General features: G+C 54.6%; 4 protein-coding genes across 12 annotated transcripts in view; 2 read left to right on the plus strand and 2 right to left on the minus strand.

The window, feature by feature from the left end:
• Positions 1-4,894, minus strand: part of grk1a (G protein-coupled receptor kinase 1 a) — a 5,047-nt gene extending 153 nt beyond the window's left edge. Inside the window, exons 1-7 of the mRNA XM_086144415.1 lie at positions 3,987-4,894; positions 3,624-3,751; positions 3,394-3,551; positions 2,860-2,943; positions 1,355-1,479; positions 1,076-1,277; positions 1-391 (exon numbers count right to left, since the gene is read on the minus strand). The exon at positions 1-391 is cut by the window's left edge and continues 153 nt beyond it. Coding sequence (XP_086000541.1) covers positions 99-391; positions 1,076-1,277; positions 1,355-1,479; positions 2,860-2,943; positions 3,394-3,551; positions 3,624-3,751; positions 3,987-4,688 — 1,692 coding nt within the window. The 5' untranslated portion in view covers positions 4,689-4,894 and the 3' untranslated portion in view covers positions 1-98. The remainder of the gene's footprint in view (positions 392-1,075; positions 1,278-1,354; positions 1,480-2,859; positions 2,944-3,393; positions 3,552-3,623; positions 3,752-3,986) is intronic.
• A 1,725-nt stretch (positions 4,895-6,619) lies between these two features.
• LOC147236003 (potassium-transporting ATPase subunit beta-like) lies at positions 6,620-8,771 on the plus strand. The gene is made up of 7 exons (XM_086140161.1): positions 6,620-6,841; positions 7,497-7,625; positions 7,697-7,810; positions 7,886-8,091; positions 8,173-8,235; positions 8,311-8,403; positions 8,490-8,771. Exons 1-7 carry the CDS (start codon positions 6,730-6,732, stop codon positions 8,646-8,648), a joined length of 876 nt encoding a protein of 291 aa, XP_085996287.1. The 5' UTR covers positions 6,620-6,729; the 3' UTR covers positions 8,649-8,771.
• A 281-nt stretch (positions 8,772-9,052) lies between these two features.
• slc9d1 (solute carrier family 9 member D1) lies at positions 9,053-17,763 on the minus strand. Of its 9 annotated transcripts, none has more exons than XM_086144400.1 (15): positions 16,329-17,679; positions 15,724-15,923; positions 14,694-15,008; positions 14,446-14,613; positions 12,313-12,492; positions 12,036-12,236; positions 11,762-11,890; positions 11,574-11,666; positions 11,299-11,485; positions 11,003-11,120; positions 10,730-10,925; positions 10,479-10,629; positions 10,313-10,392; positions 10,079-10,228; positions 9,053-10,010 (listed from the first exon to the last, which is right to left on the minus strand). In XM_086144400.1, the coding sequence occupies exons 3-15, from the start codon at positions 14,949-14,951 to the stop codon at positions 9,897-9,899; spliced, it is 2,025 nt and encodes a 674-aa protein (XP_086000526.1). In that variant the 5' UTR covers positions 14,952-15,008; positions 15,724-15,923; positions 16,329-17,679; the 3' UTR covers positions 9,053-9,896. The 9 variants fall into 9 exon arrangements, with proteins under 9 accessions (XP_086000526.1, XP_086000533.1, XP_086000532.1 ...); XM_086144407.1 differs by having other exon boundaries at positions 15,367-15,923; positions 16,329-16,468; XM_086144406.1 differs by having other exon boundaries at positions 15,182-15,923; positions 16,329-16,468.
• Positions 15,750-21,324, plus strand: dcun1d2b (DCN1, defective in cullin neddylation 1, domain containing 2b). Its single transcript, XM_086177840.1, is given in 9 exon segments — positions 15,750-15,807; positions 17,360-17,418; positions 18,294-18,352; positions 18,354-18,397; positions 18,464-18,632; positions 18,717-18,847; positions 19,058-19,140; positions 19,270-19,366; positions 20,241-21,324. Coding segments are annotated over 9 exon segments (780 nt in total). The 3' UTR covers positions 20,321-21,324.
• Positions 21,325-21,881: the final 557 nt, after the last annotated feature.

Consider the following 21,881-nt stretch of genomic DNA (forward strand, 5'->3'; position numbering starts at 1 on the left):
TGGAACCCCGGTCAGGTGAAGCAGAGGAGATACGGCGGGCCTGCCGGTCCGGGTCAGACGTCCGACCCCTGACCTCCGACCCCTGACCTTTCCCCTCCTCAGCACATGGAGCAGGTGGAGGACCTCGTCTGCGGCTCCGGGACGAACTCGTGGCGCAAGTCGTCGGGCAGGGCGCCGTCGGGCCCCCAGACGGCGAGCTCGGCGTAGACGCCCGTCTCGATCATCTCCTCCTGCCAGGGGATGGAGACGTTCCCCGAAGCAAACTCCCGGAAGAACTCTGCGTCCCGTTCGTCCAGCTGCACCCCTCGGACCGTGGAGAAGGCCCCCACGTCATCGATGTTCTTGGCGTAGACCGTCTTGGAGTCCGGCACGAACGGCGGCGGAAGGATCCCTGCGGAGAAACCAGAGGGGCAGCGGTGAAGACGAGGGGCGGAACCAAGAACCCGAGGACCTGAGAACCCAAGAACCCGAGAACCAGGCTCTGGAAAAGTAACGCTAGCGTCCTAGAAATGACCACTCATACCAGAAGATTCATCTCCAAGTCTCACATATCTCCACCTTTCTCCTCCTGCAGGTGCAGGTGGCCTGCAATGTGGCCTTCCGCCCAGCAGGGGGCGCTGCAGGCCGCCTGGAGCTCCAGAGCCGCTACTTGATGAACCTTACATTGATTTTTATTCAAGTTTCATCACATATTAATATTTAATTGGTGTTTTATTCCTCTATTATTGATATTGGTGCTCCAATATGATCTCAGAAGAAAAGAGATGATCTTCAAACCAACTATCCACCTCAGCAGAGGAACTTCACGCAGCCAATCACAGCTGTCATTGGAGGCGGGGCTTAACCTGCACAGCTCAGCTGTCAATCATCCATCCAATCATTCACCCTTTCACACACAACAAGACAGTCCAGAGTCTCCAATGGACCTGATGACTGTTGAGGAGAACCTGGAGAACCCAGGGAGGAGAATGCGGAGACTCCAGAAGCACCAAAAAGTCATCAATTACCAGGGATGGATCATATTATTCAACGTGGCATCACACACACACACACACACACACACACACACACACACCTGCATTGAGCTTCCTCCAGTTGAGGTGGCTGAAGAAGGCGTGGTCCCTCAGCTGGTCGCAGCATCCGTCCGTGAAGCCCAGCCGGCCCTGCACCTCCTTGAGGAGCAGCCCCTCGCAGACGGACCTGGCCTCCGGGCTGAACTTCTCCGGGAACACCACCGGGTCGTTGAGGACCCGCCTCCTCACCACCTTGGTCTCCACCTGTGGACGGAGCGTGGGGCAAGGTGGGTTCTCCGAGGGGAAGCCCAGGAGACACCGAGGCTCGCCTGGACCACTACCTTCTCCCCCCGGCTCCTGAAAGGGCCCTTGGCGGCCAGGAACTCGAACAAAGTCACGCCCAGGGCAAAGTAATCCACGGAGAAGTCGTACTCCTCACCTCTGAGCACCTCTGGGGCCATGAACCCTGAGGAGATAGGAGGGGGGGAGGTTACCTGCTAATACACCTGTTATTACACTGTTATTAACTTTATTTCACCTTATTACACTGTTATTACACTTTATTTTACCAATATTACACCAGTATTACACTTTATTTCACCTAATTACACCAGACCAGTCATTCTGATGGTAGTTACAGTGAAGCTACAGCATGGCACTGCATGTTGTGCACACACACACACACACAGTACACACTGATATCTGAGCAGTACTTCTGCTGATATCTCAAGTATAATGTCACCTCTTGTTGAACTGATCCTTCAGTAGTAACAGTGGTAGTAGTATTAGTGTTATTAGTAGTAGTAGCAGTAGAATTAGTCATATTGATAGCAGCAGTAGTAATGATATTAGTAGTAGCAGTAAAATAGTGGTATTTGCAGTAGTATTAGCATTATTAGTAGTAGTAGTAGCAGTAGTTTTAGTAGTAGCGCTCGTAGTAGCAATAGTACTACTGGAGTAGTAGTAGAGGTCGTATTAGAATTAGTAGTAGTAGAATTAGTAGTAGTATTATTACTATCAGTAGTAGTTGTAGTATCAGTGGTAATATTAGTATTAGTAGTATCAGTATTTGTATTATTAGCAGTAGCGGTAGCGGTAGCGGTAGTATTAGTACTATTAGTAGTAGTACTATTGGAGTAGTAGTAGTAGTGGTATTAGATTTAGTAGAAGTAGAATTAGCAGTGGTGTTAGTATTATCAATATTATTACTATCAATAGTAGTTGTTGTATCAGTGGTAATATTAGTATTAGTAGTATCAGTATTTGTATTATTAGCAGTAGAATTCGTAGCGGCAGTATTAGTACTATTAGTAGTAGTACTATTGGAGTAGTAGTAGAGGTCGTATTAGAATTAGTAGAATTAGCAGTGGTTTTAGTATTATTAATATTATTATTACTAGTAGTATTAGAAGTAGCGGTGATATTGGTATTAATTGTATTAGTTTTTGTATTATTAGCAGTAGAATTCATAGTACTAGTACTATCAGTAGTAGTATTTGAGGTAGTAATAACTGCTGTATCCACTGGTCATAGAAGGTCCATGGATTTTATAAAAAGTGTATAAATGTATAGAAACGTGTAAAAACTGTATATTTATGATATATATTGTTAAATACACACTGAGCTGATCAGAAGTACTTCAGCGGTCCCTCACACTGTAGTACTGAGGGGGTACCAGTACACGCCAGTACTTCAAAAGTGACAAACGTAAAGTATCTGGACCTCGGAGGCCACCACAGTACTCGGAATCCTGTTCTCGTCCTCGGAGGAGCGACGGAGCAGAAGAACCAGGAGGTCCTTCAGAGGTCCTGAAGACCAACAAGATCATGGAGGTTCTGCTGCTCACCTGGAGTCCCGGCGTAGCCTCTGGTCCTCCGCTGGCCCGCGGAGAGCTCCACCGCCAGCCCAAGGTCGGAGATACGCACGTTACCTGAGAGCAAACACAGCCGTGCACGTCACACACACAGATGTCCTTGTGTGTGTGTGTGTGTGTGTGTGTGTGTGAGTGTGTTATCAACTCGTATGTTGGCAGGTCCACTTCCTTCATTGCGTTCATGGCAAACTCAGTACTTTTCACTATGTGTGTGCGTGTGTGTGTGTGTGTGTGTGTGTGTGTGTGTGTGTGCACACGCGTGTGTGCGTCCATGTGTGTGTGTGTGTGTGTGTGTGTGTGTTATCAACTCGTATGTTGGCAGGTCCACTTCCTCCCTGCATTGCGTTCATGGCAAACGCGTTACTTTTCACTATGTGTGTGTGTGTGTGTGTGTGTGTGTGTGTGTGTGCGTTCTGATCAATAAACACGGGGAGTGGAACTAGAAGTGCAGCTGGAGGTGTGAAGGTCACGCCACCACAGGTTGACCTCCAGTGGAGACCTCCTGACCCTGGTTGTCCAGCAGCACGTTCTCAGGCTTGAGGTCCCTGTAGATGATCCTCTTCTGGTGGAGGTGCTCCAGGCCCTGGATGATCTGGGCGGTGTAGTAGCAGGCCCGAGGCTCCTCGAAGCCCGGGTTGTCCTCGTCCACGTTGTAGATGTGATACCTGGAGGAGGAGGAGAAGAGGGGCTTCACGAGCCGTTTTATCCATGCAGGCGTATCTCCAAGGAGGTCCCACCTCAGGTCTCCTCCGTTCATGATGGTCATGATCAGACACAGCTCCGTCTTGGACTGGAAGGCGTACGCCAGGGACACGATGAACCTGCTGTGGACCCGAGCCAGCACCCTCTTCTCCACCATCGCCCCCTGCATGGGAGCAGATGTTTGAGAAGGTCCACAGAGCAGCTCCTGTAGATACAGAAGTCCAGTCCTCCCTCACACACACACACCCTTCAACAAAGCTATGAAGCTGAAGCCATCCAGGTCTGAGGGAACAACAATGATGGAGTTTTGTGTTGGTAAGGAGTGTGTGTGTGTGTGTGTGTGTGTGTAGATGCATGCTCTACTTGCACCACAGCCTCAGCCTCTCGTCCTCCTTCACCTCGTAGCCCTTCCTCTTCTTCAGCCTCTTCTTGTTGAGCTTCTTGCAGGCGTAGAGCTTCCCGCTGGCCTTCATCTGGCAGGCGGACACCTCCCCGAACCCGCCCTTCCCCAGAACCCGGAAGTCCAGGAACCAGTCCTCGTCCACGGGCTGCATCTCCAGCCACTTCCACTGCAGGAACCTCTTCAGGTACACGCTCTCCAGGAAGCAGGCGTAGGGTTCCTCCCCGAGGAAGTCCATGAGTCGCCCGGCGGTCGTGCAGAAGAGGTCGTCCCCGGCCCGCCGGAGCTTCTCCTTCACCTCCGCGACGGCGTCCTCGGGCAGGAAGGGGCAGAAGAACTCGCCTCCGGGTTCCATGTAGCGGGTCAGGATCCCGCCGGCCTTCAGGATCTGGTCCTGGTCCTCGGCGGTGTGGTAATCCTCCAGGTCCCTCCACAGCCGGCAGGGACCTTTGTACTCCTTCCTGGAGTCCAGGAACTCCTGGAAGAGCCTCTTGCCGATGGGCTGGTCCACGCAGACTTCCTGGAAGCCCATCTCCAGGGTGTCCCTCAGACCCTCGCACAGCGAGATGTGAGGCAGCTTCAGCCGCGAGTTGTACTTCCTGTCGCGGTTGGCGGCCGGGTTGGCCGTGCCGTCGAAGCTCCCGCGGGCCGAGATGTAGGCCGAGTTGGCCACCACCGTCGTCAGCCCGCCGATATCCATGGCGACGGGGCGGAGAAGAAGAACCAGACAGGGGAAGTCCAGGTGACGGACCTACGGGGAATGGAGAGGATCCCGTGCGTCAGGGGCAGGACGGCTAGCCGAGCTCGCGCACACACACACACACACACACACACACACACCGACACACACACACACCCACACACACACTGCACTCTCCCTCCTCTCACACACATGCAGATCTACCTGACTCATCACCTTTCCCTGCAGGGATTTATCCAGCCCGCTGGCCTTTATCCTCCCCCCCTGGGTGGGGCGTGGGGGCAGGGGGTTGAGGGGTGGGGTTCTCAGAGATGTTTACATTCCTGGACCTGAGGAGGAGCAGAAGATTGATGACGGTGTCACTGAGGGGGAGGAGTCTGTGCTGCATGATGATAGTTAGCAGCATTAGCATCCCGATTAAACTGCAGCCGTAGGAAGTCTGAGGGGGCAGAGAAGTATGTTAGACTGGTGCAGGACATGTATGCTAGCTGTGAGACAGTGGTGAGGTGTGCTGTAGGGGTAAGAGGTGTTCAAGGTGGAGGTGGGACTCCATCAGGGATCAGCTCTGAACCCCTTCTTGTTTGCATTGGTGACAGATGAGCTGAGACAGGAATCTCCATGGACCATGATGTTTGCAGATGACATTGTGATCCGTAGTGAGAACAGGGAACAGGTTGAGGAACATCTAGAGAGGTGGAGGTATGCTCTGGAAAGGAGATGAATGAAGGTTAGTCACAGCAAGAGGGAATATATGTGTGTGAATTAGAGGAACCCGGGTGGAACGGTGAGGCTACAGGGAGTGGAGATCAAGAAGCTGGAGGATTTCAGGTACTTAGGGTCAACAGTCCAGAGCGTAGGAGAGTGTGGAGAAGAGGTGAAGAGACGGGTCCAAGCAGGTTGGAATGGGTGGAGAAAAGTGTCAGGGGTACCAAGAGATAGAATACTATAAGCCAGAAGGAAAGGTGGAGAAAACAGTGGTGAGATGATCTACAAACACAATGACCAAAAGACAGGCGGCAGAGCTGGAGGACGTAGAGATGAAGATGTTGAGGTTCCCTTTGGGAGCGACCAGGATGGAGAGGATCAGGAACATGTTAGAAGTTTTGGAGAAGGTCAGAGAAGCCAGACTGAGATGATCGGGTCATGGACAGAGGAGGGATAGTGAAGATATTGGTAGATGGATGCTGGAATTGGAGGTCTAGGGGAAGACCAAAGAGAAGATTGATGAACATTGTGAGAGAGGAGGGTCCAAAGAATAGGGTTAGATGGAGAAGGTGGATTCACTGTGGAGACCCCTGAGGGGAAAAGCCCAAAGGAGAAGAAGAATTTGTCACAGGGGTGCAGGACATGTATGACAAAGTGATGACTGAGATGGTTTGACATGAACACTCCTCTGTTCATGCCGGAACCATGGTGATGATCTGGGTAGAAGGTTGCTGAAGGTGGAGCTGTCAGCCAGGAGGTCTAGAGGAAGACCATAGAGAAGATTTATGGACGTAGTGAGAGAGGATATGAAGTTAGTTGGTGTGAAAGAGGAGGATACAGAGAATATGGTTAGATGCAAAGCCAAAAGGAGAAGATTAAGAAGTAGTAGTTATCTGGTTCAACCTCAAGGAACCACCAGTCAATCACCAACCAATACTACTCAGGTCCACTTCCTGGTTTGGTTGGTCCAAACCTTGAGGTTCCTCCTGCCTTCACATCCCAGAACCTGAAGCAGAACCACAGTGAATACCTGTGTTCCAGGGAACTCCTTCCCACCAGAGGAGCTCCATGTGAGAGTCACACCCAGGAGGTTGTGGTTGAAGGCTCTCAAGGAGAACCTGACGTTCCTCCAAGGACACCAGAGGAACACCCCCCCCCCCGCCTTATCTGGGCCCTTTAAATACTGAAGAACAAGCAAGCTTCAGCTTCAACTAGGAGACCATGAGTTTGAACCACAGCCGTTAGAAGGAAGACCTCAGACGCCTCGAGAACTTTGGGGGACGAAGAGGAGCAGCAGGAGATCCAGAGGAGTCCATCCAGGAGGTGAGGGGAAGCCATGGCCACCCTGAAGGAGAAGAGGACGTGCGGTCAGCGCTGCGAAGACTTCGGACGATTCGTCTGGAACTCGGAAAATGGGACCTTCATGGGGAGAACGCCGGTCAAATGGGGTAGGGAGGAGAACATCTCGCTCACACTTCTTCACGCTTCCACATGGACAACAGGTTGCTGTCATCAGAGCTTCCAGAACCTTCTAGACTGAAACAGTTGTAGTTTGTTCTTTTCAGTGCCAAGTGTGAAGCTTTGATTGACAGGTCACTAAACGGTGCTGCACACACACACAAAGACCAGGGTAACACACAGACCAGGCTTACACACACACACACACACAAACACACACACACCATGTGACCTTGTTGGGTCTTGTCCAGCATTGCCATGGTGAAGTGTGTGTTTAGGATAAAGGAGGGCTGCCGATAACTGACTTGTGCACCCTCACACACACACACAAAAAGACCAGGGTAACACACAGACCAGGCTTACACACACACACACACACACACACACACACACACACACACAAACACACACACATCATGTGACCTTGTTGGGTCTTGTCCAGCATTGCCATGGTGAAGTGTGTGTTTAGGATAAAGGAGGGCTGCCGATAAAGACCGTCTGACTTGTGCACCCTCTGACACACACACACACACACACACACACACACACACACACACACACACACACATGCAGAGGTCATGCTGACCCTCAGGTTTTGATTGACAGCCCTGTCCGTGCACTAACTCCGCCCCCTCCCCCCCCCAGTGTACATCAGCTTGTACTACGTGGCCTTCTACGTGGTGATGACCTCCCTCTTCTCGCTGGCCATCTGGGTGCTGATGTACACCTTGGACCCGTACGCCCCCGACTACCAGGACCGCCTCAAGTCTCCAGGTAAGCGAGGGACGGGCGGTCCGGACGCCGCTTTCCCCGTGTGACCCCCCTCCCGTGCGCCCGCCTCGCAGGGGTGATGGTATGGCCGGACACCTACGGCGAGGAGATCATCGAGATCGACTACAACAGGTCGGACGAGAAAAGCTGGATGAAGATGTCCGATATCCTCCACGATTTCCTGAAACGTCAGTATGGCCGCCAGGCACGCTGCCGCCGCCGCCGCCGACACCCCCCTCAGCTTCCTCTTGCCCCCCCTGCAGCCTACAACGACACCACCCAGAGGGAGTGGAACCACCACGAATGCACCAGGGGTAAGTACTTCATCCAGAAAACCTTCTCGGCGCCGGATCACACCAAGTGGGCGTGTCCCTTCACGCAAAGCATGCTGGGCGCCTGCTCGGGCCTGGAGGACCCCACCTTCGGCTACAACTGCACCATGCCTTGCGTCATCATCAAAATGAACAGGGTGGGCGTTTCGGTTTTTGCCTTTTGAGTAACCTGAGCAGGAACTCCAGAGCGTCACGCTTTCCTGCTTCCTCCCCCGCAGGTCATCAACTTCTTACCGTCCAACAGCACCAAGCAACCCGCCTACGTCAACTGCACCATCTTGGTGAGGAGATACTTCCTCCAGAGGAGGCCAAGAGGTCACTGAGGCGACTCACGCCCTCAATCTGCGTTTGTTTAGGAGGGCGACGCCAACGTGGCCAAAGTGGAGTACTTCCCACAGGGAGGGGTGTTGGATCCGTCCTACTTTCCCTACTACGGCAGCCTGGCGCAGGTAAGCGGTGACCTTGCGGTCGAACATCTGCGTCCGACCTCCACAGGATGATTAGCCTCCATGCTAACCGTCCTCCTCCTCCTCAGCCCACCTACGTCAACCCTCTGGTGGCCGTGCGCTTCAGCCTGGTGGGACAGCGGCGCGCTAAGATCCAGTGTCGCGTGGTCGCAGACAAGATCAGCTACCAGAACATCCACGACCCGTACGAGGGGAAGGTGGTCTTCTACCTCAGAGCCCTCAAGTGAGGCGAGAAGGTCCGCAGCCTTCCGACACCCACTGGAGGCCCGGCGTGGACGGCGGAGATGTTTCACGATAAGAATACGTGCGCGTGATCCTAAACACCACTGTCAAATAAACAACAAACTCTGGGAGTGTTTGATGTCTGGAGGAGGAAGAGTGTGAGGAGGAGGAAGGTGGTTAGAAGCTGCTGACGGAGAAGTTCAGGGGTTATCAGCTTACAGAAGAGTGCGTGCACACACACACACACACACGCACACACACACACACACACACACAAAGCCTGTTTCGCTCTATGACACTGTTGTGTTCACTTGCAGATGTTGACTATTTCCTTAAATGCTTCCTCTGTGTGTGTGTGTGTGTGTGTGTGTGTGTGAATCCTCAAAGATAGAATCCAAAAACCAGGTGATCATTACATCCTTTTTTTTAATAAATAAATGAAAAAATAAACAAAACCAGACAGCTGAGACAGGTGGAATGACGGTGAAAAACCTCTCCCTCTGAAAAGGCGGGGCAGATAAAGAGGAGGGTGTGATTTGGGTCACGGAGCGATGAAGGAGCTCTGCTGCTCGGCTGGACATCCAGCAGGAAGGAGGTCAAACACCTCCTCCTCCTCCACGGGATAAAAACCCTGCAGTTCCCTGGACGTCCAGAAGGTCTGCTAACTCACCGCCTGCTCCTCCGAATAAACGCAAACCGTCACCCAGATTCACAGGAAAACATCAACAACCCACAAGGACAGTCTGAAGACCTGGACCGGAACCCTCTGCAGAAAGGTGGTCACAACGAGGAGAGAACACACACTCTGGACCATCGGACCGACACGTCCCATCATCCCCAACATCAGGAAGCTGTTTAAAATCCCATGGCTTCTTCTGGACCTCCTGATGAGGCTCCACCTCGAGGAGCTGCTCCTCTAGGAGTGAACGGGGCCTCTTCAGGAGATCGATCACTGAGAACATTCAACGGTCTTCTTCTCCTCCCTCCTTCACCGATACGATCATAATAATCCTCCATCGCAGTATCTGACATACCTTGCGGTACGTTGAAGTAAAACAGCCTTCCGGGTGCTTCCTCAGAAGATCCCGGCTTCTCTCACGTCATGTAAAGAATCCAGCGTGAGGAACCGGACCTCCGACCCCGCCCACCGTCCATCATGACCTACATCACCTCCGGAACCGAGTCCCGGGTCGACCCCGAGGCCCGCCGCTCGCTCCGCACGTCCAGGAGAAGAAGCGGCGGCGGCGTGAAGTTCAGGTGAGGGTTCTGCGCTCGGCCCGGGGAACCCATCTGTGCGTGGTGACCCTCCACAGCACCGGGGCCAGCAGCAGGCTGAGGGTGGTGACGCTGAGGACCAGCAGGTACACCTGGAACCAGAGACAGAAGAACCGGTGAGGTCCAACTCTGACGGAACCCCGTGAGATCCTCCGCCTACCTCTCTGGAGATGATGCCGGCCCGCCGCGCACGGCTGCTCAGGACGAAGGAGAACTCGCTGACCTGGGCCAGGCCGGCGGACACCAACCAGCGGATGTGACGGGACGACGGGGGCAGGATGATGGACAGGACCAGCAGGGCCATCATGAACTGGGAGGAGGAGGAGGAGAAGGGGGAGGAGTCAGGGCGGCGTGCAGAGACAGGCTCCGCCCCCGTCCGGAAAACCAGCCGCACCTTCATGATGACCAGCGACAGCGTCAGCACCAGCAGGATGGTGAGCTCATACAGCACGAAGGTGGGGAACACGTGGAGGCCTGTGCGTCACACACACACACACACACACACACTTGTAAGAACACCACAGGGAACCAAAGCCCACTCCGCCCCCGTCGCAACTGACCAATGGAGGCGAAGAAGATGATGGCGAGGAAGTCCCGGATGGGCTCGATGCAGCCGGAGACCTCGGCGGTGACCATGTGACCCTGGGAGGACAGCAGGGCTCCGGCCAGGAAGCAGCCCAGCTCCATGGAGACGTCCAGCAGCTCCGTGACCTGGTGGAGGACCAGACCAGACCAGACCAGACCAGACCAGAGCGTCGTCAGGGGCGAGGAGGTGTTTGGCGCCGAGCGAGAGCGAGGAGACCGGACGCACCGTCAGCATGAAGAAGACGAAAGCGGCCATGCCGAGCACCAGGATCTCCTTGTTGCCTTTGCTCTCGGCGTGGAGCTTCTTGTAGAAGGCGCTGATGAGGAAGGAGCGGAGCAGCAGGCACAGCAGCAGCACGGCGGCCAAGGACGCCGCCACCTGGGCCAGCAGGAAGAGCAGACGCACGCCGCCGGACAGGAAGCTGCAGAGGCGGCGGCGCCGTTAGCGCCACGGCGCGTTCCACCGCGGGGAGGAGGAGGAGCGGCGGCGGCGACTCACCTGTCCACGTCTCCGCTCTGGGCCTGCATGGGGGACGACAGCACGGCCATCAGGAGGCCCAGCTGCACGTCCTGCATCACCAGCATCCCCAGGAGAACACTGCTGTAGTCCAGGTCTCCTGACACACACACACACACACACACATTTATCAAGCTTGAAGCTGTTGCTGCTTGTAGTTCCTCAAGCTGCCAGAAGAGGGAGACAAAGCTGAGGTTCACACCTCTGATCTGTCTCAAACACACACACAAACACACACAGAGGACCTCCAGATGCCTGTGAGCTCCAGGTCCACCGACCTTCTCTCTCTCCTCTGCTGCTGCCGGCCAGGAAGCGTGACACCAGTGGTGTGCTGGACAGGGACAGGCAGGTGGAGATGAAGACGGTCTGTGTGGGCCGGATCTGCAGGGCTTGTCCCCAAAGCAGGCCGCCGCCGATCATCAGCAGACTCAAGCTGCACGAACCCTGCACCGAGATCTTCCACACCTCCACACACACACACACAAAGGGTTGAGACTTTTCCAGGCTGGTCTCCAGGCACCTCCTTCTGGGGGTGATGCTGTGTTCTGTTTACCTTCCGCAAGCGTTCAGGGGAGAACTCCAGTCCCACCACGAAGAGGGTGAAGAACACGCCAAACTCCCCCAGGGTCTCCACCTGGACCATGGACTGCAACACACACAGACGGTGTGACAAAGACCCAGAGGAGAGTACTGGTCTCACCACACACACACACACACAAACACACACACACACACACACACCTTGATGCTGTTGAGGCCTGAGGGTCCCAGCAGGACTCCACAGATGATGTAGCCAAACATGGGGGGCAGGCCTACCAGGGTGCAGATCCAGCCGCAGGGCAGGGACAGCATCACCACCAGAACCAGGTCCTGCACCCAGGAAACAGGAAACGCTCGAGGCCCGTGTGGAGTCTTCACCTGCAGACGGTTCTAGAAGCCGCTCGTCCTCCGGGGCGTATAAGCCGACGTCGAGCGTAAACAACGTGAAGCGACCCGAAGGTCCGGTCCACCTGACCTTGATGAAGTGGTGGTCGGCCCTGGGCATGGTGGAGTCCCGCGGCTTGGTGAGGACGTACTGGTTGTTCTGGGAGTCGATGAGCATGCTCAGCCCCAGGTCCTCCTCCGCCTCCTTGGCGTTGGACTTGTTCAGCCTCTTGCCGCCGTTGTCCTCGTCGTCCTCCACCCTCAACACCGCCTCGGCGTTCACGCCCTTGATCTGGGGAGAAGAACCGTCGGATCGGGGCAGGAGAACGTCATCGGAGACGAACGGACTCGAGGAAAACTCCGCAGACCTGCTTGTTGTAGTCGAAGGCGTGCTCCTCGATCTCCTCCTCCAGCCGGTCCGCCGCCTTCCGGACATCTTCCAGGATCTCGTCCAGCATGGACAGGGTCTTGTTCTGGGCGAGGGCGCTCTTCACCGCCTCCAGCTGGTGTTTCTCCACGGCCACCAGCTCCAGATACTCCTGCTCCTCCTGCAGGGGAGAGAAGTTCGGAGGAGCGAGTCAGCTGGAAGCCACAAGGGCCGACACCGTGGCTTCTCTCCATGTTCTCCTGCAGGTTCTTCGAGACCTTAACTTGTCCACCATTGTCAATGAGAGGGTGAATGTCAGGGTGATTGACAGCTGACCCGTCCAGGTTAAGCCCCGCCTCTAATGGCGTATTACACACATTTTATCATGTGACGTTTGTTGGATGATATTTTATTATAAGAATCAAAGTTCCTTTAGACAGTGGAGACAGCTGATGTCGACACAAACATAAACGTTGATGAGATGAGAACAACTTTATTTATCCCCAAGGAAATTGTTGTGCCAGAGTTTCAAGCAAAAACATAACAGTAATAGATAATAGTAGGAAGGAGAGAGAATAAGAAATACAGTGAAATATAAATTGTCAAAGTTAAGGCTATCAAGTGTTTTAAGGTCTTAAGTACAAAGATTTGAAGATTCCCTTCGGCTGAGAGAAGAGGAATTAAAAAGTCTGATATCTTCGCGTGTAGCCTCTAATTGTCACTGTGAGAATCTTAAAAAAATAAACAAGAAATATGAAATCACAAAATCCACGACTGTCCTTGGTTCCAGTCCATCAACGTGCTCCTCTCGCTGGACAGCGAGCAGAGCCTGGTCCAGAAGTCCAAACCCGGAGCTTCATTGGCCCAGGAAGGAGTCAAAAGACATGGAGGGCTCCTCGGCATCACTTCCACTTATTCACTGATGTTCTTGAATGTTCTCTAGATTCAGACTCCTCTTCAATCTCACCATCTCCAGTTAGACGGCCTCACCAAAATAGATTGCAGCAGGAATCAGCCCCCCCCGATCAAGTGTATTTAAATGTAACACCACTAAACACTGAATTTAATGCAATGTGCTTGTTTTTTGCTAAATCCATTTCATGACTTTTAAAGACACCCTGGTTTCGCACCCTCCGCCCTGAGCCCAGTGTTTCCCACCCTTTCATCCATTTCACTCAACAATAACCCAGCAAAGTTTTTCTTTTTCCACACCTGCAAGTGTTGGAACTCACCAAAGATAATCACCAAACTAGCAGAACAGCTGATCTCAGCTGGTCTTCCCCACACCAGCAGCGCTCCGCATTTGCTGCCATTCAAGGTGTGTTCATTCCACTGCACCCAGCGTGATACGGCCCTACCGCTGTGAGGTCTGCACCGTGAGGCGTGATCTTTGGCCATCTATTCTGGATGTAGGTTCTTCTCCATAAAGCTGGAGTGACTCCAAAACAATAACGTATTTGGGAGCGTCGCAGTGCCGACTCCCTGGAGCGGACACGAATCCACATCCGTGTTTCATCCAATGCCGGACAACCGATCAGACCAAACGAAGCACGGCTGTTCCACACGTTCACTTCGTTTGCAATTAGATTTGCACCACCCCTGCGAGAGGGTGCAGGTAATCAATCAATCAATCAATCAATCACCGCTCCTTGACCACGCCCCCTGACAAAGTGACAGCTGACGTCGACGCAAACATAAACATCAATATCTTAGCATAGCGCCAACACAAATCTCCAGGCTCTCCGCCTTCCAGCTGCAGTCCAAAACAGAAGGTCTTTGAAGACATGAAATTATTCATCGCTGTGAATGTCTGGGTGATTGACAGGCGACCCGTCCAAGTTAGGCCCCGCCCCTAACGGCGTATTACACAAATATCATCTTGTGATGTTTCCTGGATGATATTTTATCTGAAAAATCAAAGTTCTCTTGGACAGTGGAGGCCCAAGGGAGGTCTCATCCTCCACCAAATCAGCTGACAGAAATGTGTGTGTGTGTGTGAGAGAGAGAGAGAGAGAGAGAGTGACGTTGTAGTTGAACCATCCTACCAGAGGGAGCTTAGAGACCCTGGATCTTCTTGATGCCAGTTTATATAGAAGTCATACTAGGTGGAATGGGGTGGGGGAGAAGATCCTACCTTAATGGCTGCCTCTCTGAGAGCCTCCAGCCTCTGCCTGCTGCTCTCCTTCATGTTGACTACATCCTGGTAGTCTCCCTGAAGCACCCTCTGCAGGCTGTGCACTGCCTGGAACACCAGGTTCTCGCTCTCGTTCAGCTCCCTCTGGAAGACCTCCAGAGTGTGGACCTGAGGGAAGGCAGACACACACACACACGTTGGTCATCATGGACATTCCCACCCAATGGGTTCTGGAGGACTCCACGCACCTGGAAATGCCTCTCAGCTTCTGAAAGGCCTTGGTCTCTGGCCACCGCCGCCGCTGCGTCCGCCAGCTTCTTGACCACGGCGTTCTTCTGGCGCAAGAGGCCCGCCAGCCGCCTGCAGCCGCTGGTAAGCCAGCCGCGGCCGTGCGTGGTCGCCTTGCTCTGGTAGAGCTTGATGGCATTGCGGGCCACCTGGTCCTTCTGCAGCAGAGCGAGCGCACCTGCCGGGCCGAGGCACATCAACAAACACACCAGCTGCATCCAGGCCTGCTGCTCCGTCCTTCACCGCAGAGCCTGGACCCTCAGGGACGGGCGGAGCTGGAGGACGACAGACATGGACGATGTTTAGCAGGGCGGTGTTTGTTTATGTGTAAAGGTAAGTGTGTGTGTGTATATGTGTGTATGCATGTGTATTTGAATATGTATCAATTGTAGGTATATTTGAATATGCATGTGTGTGTCTATAGTCAGAAAGACAGGTGAATTCACACATCGGTTTAACCGTGGTGTCAAACATCCGATGGGATGAGAGTCGTCTCCATGAGAGGAGCATGAGGAACCCGTCCTCCACCCGCCCGGTCCCACTCCTTCTCCTTGGTCCTGCTGCACAACTGAATCACTGGCATACTTCAGCGCCACTTATGCATAGGAATTTCAAAAGAGACATCAAAAAAACCTGTTTGGAAATTTCAGCGGCGCAACAGGTTCCCGGTGAGTGTGAAGATCCAGGATGTCCTGTCCTTCGAACACAGCCTCGGGGTAAACCTCTGAATGACTCAGCAGCTGCTTTGTGTGAGTTTGGCCTAGGAGTGGTCACAACTGATTACAGCTTCTACAGCTACTGTGTGTGCGCACACACACAAACACACACCCACATACACTTGTGTGCTGTAGCTCGCAGTGGCTTGTAAATAGGCACTAATGTGCACTGAAGGTGAAAGGAGCCACATTCCGGGATGCCACCTCGCTTTATTGCTGCGTTTTGAGAAACTCGACTGTTGGGAATTGGCCCTGACGCCAAACATCTGCTTACACGTGATCCTCGGCCGCTGCGACCCGATGAGCTCAGCGCGCATCCGAGTCCGGCTCACGCCCTCCAGAACACCAGAGGAGACGGGTGACGTTTACTTTCCTGCACTCCACCTCCTCGGCCCTGGCTCCGGAGTCTGGTCTGCAGCCTCTCTGCTGCCGCCGAGGGGGAAATCAATAGCAGCACTGTTCACAGGCTGACTGCTGTAATGAACACACACACACACACACCCTTAGAGGATTTCATGACATTTTGCAGAAACACATCTTGCACTTTTAGAGACATCCTAGGGGGTAGATGATGTGGAATTTCTAAGAAACTCTGACGGTGCACAGATCAACTGTGAAGAATGGCTGCATTCTACACAATGTTTTTAACAGTTTAAATAAGATACCATTCCGATTAGAGATTGCTGGGAAGGAGACGTGGAGGAGGAGGACTCCAGGAAGTTCAGCAATAATACACGACAGTAGCCTTTACATGGGCTGGTAATGATTCCTGTCGGGTCTCCGGCCGGTTATGAATGTAAATATCCGTCAAATAAATGAATCCCCGGAATCGGCGGACGCGGGTGGAGCCGTGACGCCGGTGTGGAGGTGACGACCTACCGCAGAGAGCTGAGCCCGGCGCCGGTGGAGCGGCCGACGGTTCGATCGAGCGACGCCCCGCCACAGAGCAGCGGTGTCAACAACACCGCGGCTCCGGCTACCTGCGGGGAATGTGCGCCGCCCTGGACCCGCTCCACGGCCGGAGGGGACGCGAACAATCACGCCGTTGTGCCGCCGCCGCCCCTCCTCCGCCTCCGCCTCCTCCTCCTCCGCCTCCGCGCCACATCGCTGGCAGCGGATCACCGACCAACCTGCCTGGCTTATAACACTCGGCGGGGGAAGGCAACTACCGCCGGCTAACGTCTCACCGCGCCGGTATGTGAAGCCGCCGCTCCGGTGCGGAACCCCCACGTCGCGCCGCGCTCAGCCGGTTCCCCGGGGGCGCGGAGGCTCCTCGGAGCTGTCAGACCGGCGTCGGCCAGCTGGCTCCGGGCACGGTCCCATGACGCGTCGCTCCGGCTGTGGCTAGCGAGCTAACGCTAACAAGCTAATGCTAACAGGTAGCCTAACTTTGGCAAGCTAGCTCTAGAAGCCGGGCTAACGTTAGCAAGCTAAAGTTAGCGGTGTAACTTCCGCTGGACGCGGTTTACTTTCCGAACGGGTCGCTAACCGCTCCGTGAACCGTAAGAGCTCGTCTTAAAATACGAGTTATCCCGGAATCCACCGGCTACCGTAAAACTTTGGTCTGCCGAGGCGTTACTTCCGAAACATCTTGCTCCGTCTCGACATGGGAGTTGTAGTTTTCTTGTGTTTTTTTTTCTCTCCCCCGCCCGGCCCCAGTCAGGAGCCTCGTTTACGCCGTTTTTCTGCACTTTAAGCGCTTCGAAGTTGAATTAAAGTCATGAATACGACAACTTTGTGTTTTTAGGGTGGGGCCTCTCCACCGAATCTATCGAGTATTCCTCCCAACCGTTCAGGACAGCAGCGGTTGGAGGTAACTTCCCCCGCCGCAGCTTATGCCACCTTTTCCCTTCACAACTTTCAGAAATTAGCTAGTCGTTTCCGCGCTGCTTCACCTCTGACCCCGGCAGGCCCTCCGGCCAGGTTGAGGCTTCACAGCTACGCCAGGAAAGAAAACTACAACTCCCAGGTATCCCGTCGCCTGCACAGGGGGCCTGCTCTCTCTGCGCATGCGCATCAATTGTGATTTGACATCGAGTTGACCAAAACAGTGAGTGATAAAAAAGTGGAGGTTAGAATAAAGAACGAGAACTAAAGGGGAAATAAAAGATAGCTTTAAGGATCCGCTCGGCCAGTGGAGAGCTGATACCGCCTGGAATGTTCATAAAGTGGGGGAGGGTTGGGGGCAGATCATCTTCAGCCAACTGTGGCATTGTTGGGGTGGTGTGTGTGTGTGTGTGTGTGTGTGAGGTCAGTGGTTGGTATATTTGGAACTCGGACACCGGGCACGGATCTTACCCTTTTTGGTAGCTCGCCGCCTGTGCTGCTGCCAGACCCCCACCCCCCTCCCGCAGGGAAAGTGGGTCGCCTGAACACTGGCCCGTCACGCCGGATCTTCTCAGACCACCGTCGGTGTTCCCGGTGCGCCGGGTCCTGCACAGACACTGAGACAACCACCGACCGAGGTCTTTTCTTTTTTTCCCTCTGCACCCGGTGGACACTTTAGTGTTTCCTCTGAAGGTCAAAGGTCAGTCACAGCAGGGGTTGGTGTCTCCAGCGCATCGAGCACCGAGTGAGTCTCTGACTTCTTTGCACGCCAGTAACTGCATGAACTTCCCTCTGGTCTGAGCTCCTCCGGCGATCCGGGTTGAGGAGAAATGACAGCGTTGCAGTTTCCCTGAGGAGTCTGAGGCTGTCCTGCAACACGCACGCTAACACTCCTGCATCTTCTCAAGCTCTGGAGACCTCCAGTCTTCACCCCCGTTCCCCTCTGCTGGTTCGTCCCACTGCAGGAGCTGAAGTCGTGGCAGAGACGTGGACGCCGCCTTACCTCCGCCGCCGCAGAATGACCGGGAACTAGGCGTCGCCAACGACAACCGCGACCACCCCGACCATGAAAACCTCGGTGGACCGCAAGAAGCTGGAGCAGCTCTACGGCAGATACCAAGGCAGGCGTCCCGCTCCTTTGCCTCCCCGCCCTCCCCGCCGCACCTTCTCAACATCTGTCTCTGCAGACCCCCAAGATGAGGACAAGATCGGCATCGACGGGATCCAGCAGTTCTGCGACGACCTGGCCCTGGACCCGGCCAGCGTGAGCATCCTGGTGGTGGCGTGGAAGTTCCGCGCCGCCACGCAGTGCGAGTTCAGCAGGAAGGAGTTCCTGGACGGCATGTCGGAGCTGGGGTGAGCGTCACGGCCGCCGAGTCGCTCCCGATCTTCTAGTATTTCAAACCGTCTGATTGTGGCCCTCCCTTGCGCCTCCTCCAGCTGTGACAGTCCAGAGAGGCTGAAGGCCGCCCTCCCGCGGCTGGAGCAGGAGCTGAAGGATCCGGCAAAGTTCAAGGACTTCTACCAGTTCACCTTCAATTTTGCCAAGAACCCGGGGCAGAAAGGCCTCGGTGAGCCCGAGACCAGAACCGGTCCTAACACCCGAGACCAGAACCAGACTTTAACAACCCAGAACAGAACCGGTCTTAACACCCGTGCTGCTTCGTCTGCTCCTCGTTGACCTTCGCAGTATCCACCCTGGTGTCTTCACCATCTGCTCCAGCATCAGTCCACACTGTGTTTCAATCCTGTTTACGTGAAACCCTCTGTTCATGACCCAGACCTGGAGATGGCCCTGGCCTACTGGAACCTGGTTCTCACGGGTCGTTTCAAGTTTTTGGATCTGTGGAACCGCTTCCTGCTGGTGAGTGCGAGCCGTGGAGGCGTGGTTGCATCTGGGTCAGTACCTTCCCCCGGGGGGTCCGCGGCCCGGTGGTGTACGAGTCTAGATTTGGACTGACCCTCATCCGCACCTTCTGCCTGCTCATTGCAGGAGCATCACAAGCGGTCCATCCCCAAGGACACCTGGAACCTTCTCCTGGACTTCGGGAACATGATCGCAGATGACATGTCCAACTACGACGAAGAAGGTGAACCTGTAGATCTTGTGATTGGACCGGGTGATAGCATCCTCAGTGTGAGTTAGGCCTCCTGCGTTTAGTAGGAGGGGCTCAGTAGGAGTCCGGCCCCTGCTATCTAGTATAAGTCTGTCCACTGGTGCCTAGTTTGAGTCCAGGCCCTGGCCCCCTATCATTCAGGTCAGCCCCTGACACCTAGTATGAGTCCAGGGCCTCCGGGGCCTACAATTAGTCCAGCCCCCGGGGCCTCGTATGAGTCCGGCCCCTGTTGCTCACAGAGAGTCCAGCCCCTGGTGCCTAGTTTGACCCCCAGTGCCCTTGTTAGAGTCCGGCCACTCGCGTTCGGAGAGAGTCTGGCTCTGGGCGCTGAGTACGGGTCCAGCCCCTGGCAATTAGTATTAGTCAGGCCCCTGGTGCTCAGAAAGAGTCCAGCTGTCGGTGCCTAGTATGAGTCTGTCCTGAAGCACCAAGTATGATACCGGCTCCTGGTGCTCAGACAGTCTGGCCTCTGGTACCTAGTACGAGTCCTGCCCCAAGTGCCCTGTATGAGTCCTACCTCTGGAGCCTTGCATGAGTCCTGCCCCTAGTTCCTGGTACGAGTCCTGCCCCTAGTTCCTAGTACGAGTCCTGCCCCTAGTTCCTTGTACGAGTCCTGCCCCTAGTTCCTTGTACGAGTCCTGCCCCTAGTTCCTTGTACGAGTCCTGCACCAAGTTCCTGGTACGAGTCCTGCCCCTAGTTCCTGGTACGAGTCCTGCCCCTAGAGCCTAGCGTGAGTCTGAGCCCCTGGCACTCAGGACCCCCTTCAGCTGGAAGGTCCCTAAAAGCTAGATGTTGTGAAAGCTTTCCTGAGAGGCGACTGACCCCTGCTGTCCCGGTCTCCCCCAGGGGCCTGGCCCGTCCTTATCGATGACTTCGTGGAGTTTGCCCGGCCCATCGTGGGGGGGGTCCGGGGGAAGCGGACATAGTGCGCCCCCCCTCCCGGGCCCCCAGCAGCCAGCAGAGCCTCCCCTCTGGCTCTCACCTTTCTTTGTCTTGTTTTTGTAAATGACGGGTCGAGAAGCTTCCTGCTCCTCAGGGAGTTCTAACTCTTAGGACCACGTTCTCCAGCTGCACCAGAACCTTGGATGGCCTGGAATGGACCGGCCTTTTGGACCTGATGGTTCCGTGACAACCTGCATCCTTGGTTCCGTGAGGGGGAAGCGACTGTGCTCCTTCCTCTGTCAGGTTTCCAAGGCGACGTGCCCCCCCCCCCCCCCCAGGAGACCCCAACCTTCTAAACCTAGATGTGATGAACTGACCTTCAGCCTCGTGGAGATCGGAGCTCTTGGTTGTAGTGGGTTTGTGTGCACCTTGGGGGGGGTTTACCTTTGACCCCCCTTCTCACAGCTGAACATCTGAGCTGGGTCTCCAGAGCCTATGGTTGGACCTCCAGGTGGGACGGGTGACGGTCCTGATCACCAGCATCTTCACTCAGCATCTGGAAACCAGTTCGTACTTGAACCCTCAGCGGCTCAGCGCTCCCCCTGATGGACACAAGGAGGAACGGAGCAGAGTGGAGATGTTCTCCTCCAGGAGACTCACCGTGCTGTTGTTCTCCTCTGGACTCTGCTGGTCTGGATCTCCAGACTGTCCCGCCTGTCCTCTATTTGTACGTCGTATGAGATTTTGGTTTGAGTTTCCACTTGGTATGAAAGCACTTTGCATGCTTGAGGTTCAGGACCTCCTCCTGGACAGCCTGAAGTTCACAGAGCAGATGGAGAGATGCCGTCTTCATCAACAGCAGGTTTGGTTTTTCCTGTGAAAAGACCACGAGCACTTTGAAGGCAGTCACCTGATCCTGAGGTCACCTGGTCCTGGAGCAAGAAGATGACCCCCAGGAGGCTTCAGCAGAGGCTTCAGCGGTACCTTCTCCAGGCGCTGGCAGAGCGTCCGATGGACCTTTGGTCAATAAAGAACGTTTTGAAGGAAACTTCCTGAAAGTGTCTTCTGTTCCCCGGAGAACGGGATCTCACGCTTTGAGGGTTTGAAATGCTTTTGTTTCTCATGTGGTTTCAACCTTCCAGCACCTCATTCAGGGACGATGAACCATGAGTCCCGCTAGAAGGTCACGGGTTCCACGCGCCTGCCTGGATTCTCAGCAGGTTCTCCTGCCCGGCTGGACGATTGACATGTCCAGGTGAAGCTCCAGCCCTCGCCGTCTGTCCCAAACTAAACATGGCCGACATTCCCAGTTTGTGAAGGAAACAGTGGAAGCAGCTGCCTCTTATCAGGCTGCATTCCTGCAGGAGGCCATCATCTTCACCACCTTCACCATGTCTCCTGTTCCCCCGAGGGAGGGGCGACCAGAGGACAATGGAGGGGAGGGGCAAATCCAGGGCAGGGGGTGGGATGGGGCAAATCTGAGGTACTGGAGGGGTGAGAAGAAACGATGGTGGGGAGGAGGATCCATTCTGGTCCTCCTCCCTGTGGGGGGGTTGGATGTCAGCAGCGCATTAGCATCCCATACTGTGTGTGTGTGTGTGTGTG

Source organism: Fistularia commersonii, chromosome 3 (assembly GCF_037954325.1).
Source record: "Fistularia commersonii isolate RoL2024-O1a breed Wild chromosome 3, RoL_Fcom_v1.0, whole genome shotgun sequence".
NCBI classification, from domain to species: Eukaryota; Metazoa; Chordata; class Actinopteri; order Syngnathiformes; family Fistulariidae; genus Fistularia; species Fistularia commersonii.

Excerpts from the sequence above, each read along its gene's own strand:
- slc9d1 (XM_086144404.1), bottom strand. The coding sequence starts at position 14,951 with ATGCAGCTGGTGTGTTTGTTGATGTGCCTCGGCCCGGCAGGTGCGCTC. Across the intron at positions 11,121-11,298 it reads CAGCAGAGGAGAGAGAGAAG|GAGACCTGGACTACAGCAGT; the intron begins GTCGGTGGACCT and ends TGTGTGTGTCAG. Across the intron at positions 10,630-10,729 it reads TCGTCTTCTTCATGCTGACG|GTCACGGAGCTGCTGGACGT; the intron begins GTGCGTCCGGTC and ends GTCCTCCACCAG.
- LOC147236003 (XM_086140161.1), top strand. The coding sequence starts at position 6,730 with ATGGCCACCCTGAAGGAGAAGAGGACGTGCGGTCAGCGCTGCGAAGAC. Across the intron at positions 7,811-7,885 it reads CCTCCACGATTTCCTGAAAC|CCTACAACGACACCACCCAG; the intron begins GTCAGTATGGCC and ends CCCCCCCTGCAG. Across the intron at positions 8,404-8,489 it reads ACTACGGCAGCCTGGCGCAG|CCCACCTACGTCAACCCTCT; the intron begins GTAAGCGGTGAC and ends CCTCCTCCTCAG.